The following is a 5,433-nucleotide window of genomic DNA, read 5'->3' as shown; positions in this document are numbered from 1 at the left end:
ACCACCAGTATCTGGGGGAACGTTTGTTCACCAGAGCGCCCCACGGGATGACGAGGTTCGAACAGTCATAAACGACTACAAGACAGTTTTTCAGGCTGGACATAAGGAAGAATTTCTTTACTGTCTGAGCCCCCACGGTCTGGAACAGCCTGCCATCAGAGGTGGTTCAAGCACCTACACTGAACACCTTCAAGAGTAAACTGGATGCTTATGTTGCTGGGATCCTATGACCCCAGCTGACTTCCTGCCCTTCGGGCAGGGGGGCTGGACTGGATGTTCTTCCGAGGTCCCTTCCAGCCCTAATGTCTATGAAATCTTTCCACCCTGTAAAGCCAAGACACTACACAGCTGCAGTATCTCACCCCAGATAGCTGCACCCATGATCGAATATGCCAGTCCTTCCAACTGTGAAAGTCTAGCATTGGCAATAGGTATTTTGCATGGGCAATAACTGCACTATTGAGGCCATGGTTTGCAAAACCATCTGGGACACAGTGGCCTGAGAGATGCTGTATAAATGTTATTGTCTTGCTTATTGGTAAGTTCATGTCATTTCCCCACAACCTCGCTCTACCTGCCCAGAAATCTGACCTTCACACTATTTGCATCTTCAGAGAAGTGTTGCCCCTGTTCTGTGCCCTACCAAGTCCATTTATTTTCTTATTCTCATGAGCAAATACTTTTGTGTCTCTCTCCAGTTACCGTGTTGTCACTGATGATCATAGCCTGCAGCTGTTGCTGCAGTCACTGTTGTGGCTGCAACAGAGGTTCTGAACGGAGAGGCAGGAAGATCCAAGTCCAGCCATTTGCCCATGCATAAAATGCATCCAGAAAAGCGGAAATCTACTGCAGAAGGGCATGGCAAGACACCGTGGCTGAATCACATGCAAAGGACTCCCCACTCCCTCAACTAGGTGGGGGGAGGGACTGTTAATGAAGATACAGAGCAAAGGAGGAAAATGGACCACGGATCAGATTAGGCTTTTCTACAGTGACCTCTGCCTGGCTCGGATGTGGCCACATAGGGAGCAGTGTTCCAGCATGCTCGCCTCCACAGACAGAAACATACTACCAAGACGACAGACGGACAGGGTGGGAAAGCATCAGTCTGTCTGAAGAGGACAGCACGGCTGGGCAGGCAGCAAAGTATCTTTGTAAGCAAACAGCAGCTAACAAAGACCATGTGCAGCCTGGCATGGGCTTATGAAGGTGTTTTGCCCTCTTCACCAGTGACCTAAGCCAGAAAGATGATGCCAGACACCAGCAATTCCTGCCGACATAAAATTGGGAAGTGCATGTACTCAGCACCCCTCAGAGTCCTACTCACATATAAAGCCTGGTGGGGTTTAACAGAGACATGCACTCAAAACATAGCATAATGTGGCTGGCATGCGAGCTCAGAGACTGCCAATATGGCTAGCAAATGCTCCCTGCTTTTCTCAGTGTTACAAAGACATGAAAACTGCCAAAAAGGAGAACAGTTAGACTATATGCAATATCTAGCATATACAGAAAGACAAAGGCAAGAGGGTAAAGCCCACCAACACAATGTTATTTCATTTAGTTGCTCTGCCGCCAAGGAAGTTTTTGCTACATATTTAGCTCCTTGTCTTCCATTCAAAAATTATTGTGCTTTTTCTGCATATTGCAGGGTGAATATTTAGTACAGTGCATGGGGAATGACAACATTCCCCATTACTATATATGGGAGCTGTGTTTCTAGCTCCCTGCACTGGGTGCCATTTATATTAGAGGTAGCAAATATTATACTTAAGATAGATATACGTGCACACAGTCTCATTTGAGAGATAAAAGACAGCAAGGGCAGTGTTAATTCAATACATACATGCAGCAGCTAAGAGAAGGAACCCAGACAAGTGGCAGTGCCAGGAATGGGCTGTATAGCTAAAATTGACCGTGCAAATAAATCCCTTTTCAACACTTCAGCCACTGTGTACATTTGGTTTATATACCAGAGCAAATGTCAAGGTAGGAATAGTAAGGGGACAGGGCGGTGGCATTGGGCAGGACACTGGTAACTGGGGATAGAAAGCACAGTAGTTATTTACCACAATTACACTGCCTAACAGACAGATCACTGTAAAGAGAAATTAAAGACAAGCTAATTTGTAGTTACAAGTGGAAACAAGCTGCCTTCTGCTTACACTTGGCATTTTTAAAGTTACGATTGAAACAAATATACTGCACATTTACGGCCTCAAAATTCAGCTAAAAGCATGCTGAATTACACAGCTTTAAATACAGCTTCTTGAACAATGCGGATGCTGCCATTAGAAGGGACAATGAAAAACAGAAAGCTATTCAAAAGAATCCCTTAACTACATTACCAAAAAAACCCAAACATTCACGGTGATTTAAATTAATGCTATATATTCTTTGCACTGCAACTTCTTGCTCTTCACAAACATAGAATAGATTTACCTGTTTTGAATCATATTCCCTTTTTTATACTTTGGAATAATTCTGGAGCTACAGAGTTGCCCACAATAAGGAGAAATGCTTAGAATAAGGCAGGGAATCACACCCTCGCCCTCTACACACACACAGAGCACACACCACCACTACACTAAAATTGCATGCACATGCACGCACCTCCAAGCCCCCTGCCTTTTGGAAGAAGAGGAGGATGCTTCTGTGCAAGAAGTTTTGGACCTAACTTGACAGGCCACCGCTGTAAGATGGCAACATACTCAAAATTATACTGAAACCAAAAAGATAGCCAGAGATAGAGGCTGGCTATCTTGTCAGTAGATGCAAAGGGTCTCCTCCCAACTAATCAACAAAATAATTAACCTCAAAATTTCACATCAATTTATCACAGCAAACATTCACATGAATGACGCACTTTTCATAGGGCTTTACAGGCTTTGGTACAATAACCTGTGCATGGTCCACAAGGCAGATCAATATTACTACTCCCAACTGTCTGGTGGTGCAAGCTGAGGCACAGGCACATTAAGTGACTTGCCGAGGGGATACAGGGAGTCAAACACATCCTCTCTTGGGATGGACTCAAACAGGCCTTTTGTTTTTAAATAATACCGTAACACAAACCTTGACACACTGATGACTAAACAGCCCCTATTTCTTCCTTAAGCCTAGCAAGATAATGTCCGCTATAGAAACGAACAGAATTCCCCTAAGAAATGCTTCACAATCATGGAGGTGGTGTGTGATGGTGGAGCCACAACAGCTGTCACAAGGGCACTGCATTGAGGAGTCTCCCAGTGCTGAAGGGGAGGCGAGCACTGCCAGGAAGCTGCTGCTGGAAGCCATTATCTGCACACACATGCAGAGAGCAATCAGAATAGCTGCTGGCAGGGTTAGAAAGCTGTCAGCGATGGGGGAAGAGGTGGGGGAAAAGCACCTTATCTCTGTCACCACAGTGTTCCTGAATTACCAGCGACAGGGGACAAACGAGGAGATGATTAGAACGAGAACAACAGCAAGCTTAATTGTCTGTATAAAGCAACACCCAGGATCACTTTTTAGAGCAAGTGAGATGGTCTTACAGGAGAGAGGTACTCAAGTATGGCTTCTGCGGAGCTTCAGTCCTTACTCGCGTGCAGACGGTGACGCGTGTGAGCAGTGCCGCTGGACTGAGTGGGACTCTTTGAGTGCTTGAAATACAGGCTTAGTAACTTGGCTGCTTTGGGATCCACGTCCTCTGCCCAATCCCTGCTCCCACCAAGTTTCATGGGGATTTAACAGCAATCCAGCAAGCCCTGCTTCAACTTGCTGCCTTTCCACAGCTTGTGACTGGCCCCAGATTATAGTAGCCAATTCACCCCCACTCCCAGCACCCCACCTGGGTGCACTTCTGACCTGTTGGCTGACATGAAGCTACAGTGCAGAGCCACTAGTGGTTTTTCCCTCTGTCTAGGGCCACTCCTACTCAGAAAAGAAAACCAATTCAGACATGGGCTAGCTTTCAAACCCAGACTGCTGTAAGCAAGCAACAGCTGGTGCAAAACTAGAAGAACAAAGGGGAGAGAAACAGTAGATGCAGTCCCTGATGAGACCATTGTGGAAGTATTTCTTTTTTAAATAGAATTCATGGTGACAAAGTGGGGTGAGTGATCAGCATCCCCCAGCAGAGCAGGCTAAGTGTGCACTTATGCATCTCATATTTTCATAGTTGTTAGGAGCTGGAAGGGACCTTACAGATCATCGGGTCCAGCCCCCCTGCACCTGGGCAGAGAAGACCTGCTGGGATCAGATGACCCCAGCAAGATGGGTGTCAAGATGCTTTTTGAAGACTGCCAGGGTGGGTGACTGCACCACCCCTGGTGGGAAGCCTGCTCCAAACCCTTGGCACTAGACTTGTAAAGAAGTTTTTTTCCTTATGTCCAGTCTGAAGCGATCTTCAATCAGTTTGTGTCCATTGTTTCTTGTCCTCCCCTGGGGGGCCTTGGTGAACAGATGCACCCACAGGCCCTAATATCTCACATGAAAGCTCCCACTCTCCACGATTTGCACTCTCAGACTTTAGTCTTCCAATGACCTCAGTTAATGCTGCTTTTAACTGGTCTGAAGGGAAGCAACAATTCACCTTCCCTCCAAAACTTACTAAAGAGTATGTTTCTAAATGAAGCTGTCACTGCCAATCTGCACTGAAGTGGGAGATCATTTCCCCCACCATCCCTGCTAACAGCCTTGCTTTTGGTGGCTATCACCTCTCCTAGCAAATCCAGAAATTCGCAGGTTCATTTGCAAGTGCCAGTAAAAGTTTCCTGTTGGAATGGATGCCTGCAGCAGGATGCATGTTTGAATGAAAGATGCCTGATTAAACTGCAGAGCGTTGTGTGGGAACAAAGTGTTGTGTAATCTCTCTTTAGGTGTGAAAGGTGACCTGTCCAAATGAAACACGCTCGTACTCATAGCTCTGTAAAGCCATGTGTCCAAGCTTTTTGGGGCGGGGGGGAAGTGTGGCAGAAGGCCACCTCTGTTTCTCCCCAAAAGCTCTGCTCTGTGACAATTCGGTTAAGATGGGCCCTACAGAGGGCACACACCTTGCCCTATCTCTTTAAGTAACCTGAGCTGGATACATTCCTGAGGGAGGGGGGAAACCTGCTCCCTCTGCCTGCATGACTGGCATCACATACCTGGGTGAGGAGCTTGGGCTCCCTGGGGAGCTAGGAACTGCCAGTCTGCCCAGCAACTAGTGATGCATTTCAAATTGGCTGGCTGAGAGCCAACAGGTGCTGACCTCATTTACCTGGTCCAATGGAAGCCGGCACCTGTTGGCTGTCAGCCAACCAATTTGAAATGCATCACTAGTCTGAAATCATCCAGAGCACTGCCTCAGAGGCAGTGTTGCTATGCACTGCGATTTTTCCCAGGTCAGAAAAGCACGTGCACAAGACTTGCAGAGCTTTACAAGTTTTCAGAAGTCTCATCTGAGGCCAAAAC

The 5,433-nt window shown here is 46.7% G+C and overlaps 2 protein-coding genes across 9 annotated transcripts in view; one reads left to right on the top strand and one right to left on the bottom strand.

Moving 5' to 3' along the window:
• SMIM5 (small integral membrane protein 5) overlaps nucleotides 1–3,455 on the top strand; it is a 24,254-nt gene extending 20,799 nt beyond the window's left edge. The window contains exon 3 of the mRNA XM_019503579.1: nucleotides 699–3,455. Within this exon, the coding sequence (XP_019359124.1) occupies nucleotides 699–820 (122 nt within the window). The 3' untranslated portion in view covers nucleotides 821–3,455. The remainder of the gene's footprint in view (nucleotides 1–698) is intronic.
• The window catches only part of RECQL5 (RecQ like helicase 5), a 62,210-nt gene that overhangs the window by 36,484 nt on the left and 20,293 nt on the right, over nucleotides 1–5,433 (bottom strand). The window lies entirely within an intron of this gene.

The sequence above is a fragment of the Gavialis gangeticus genome, unplaced genomic scaffold (assembly GCF_001723915.1).
Source record: "Gavialis gangeticus isolate Ggan-Ray unplaced genomic scaffold, GavGan_comp1, whole genome shotgun sequence".
NCBI lineage: Eukaryota > Metazoa > Chordata > Crocodylia > Gavialidae > Gavialis > Gavialis gangeticus.
This window is presented reverse-complemented; position numbering and strand designations above follow the sequence as displayed.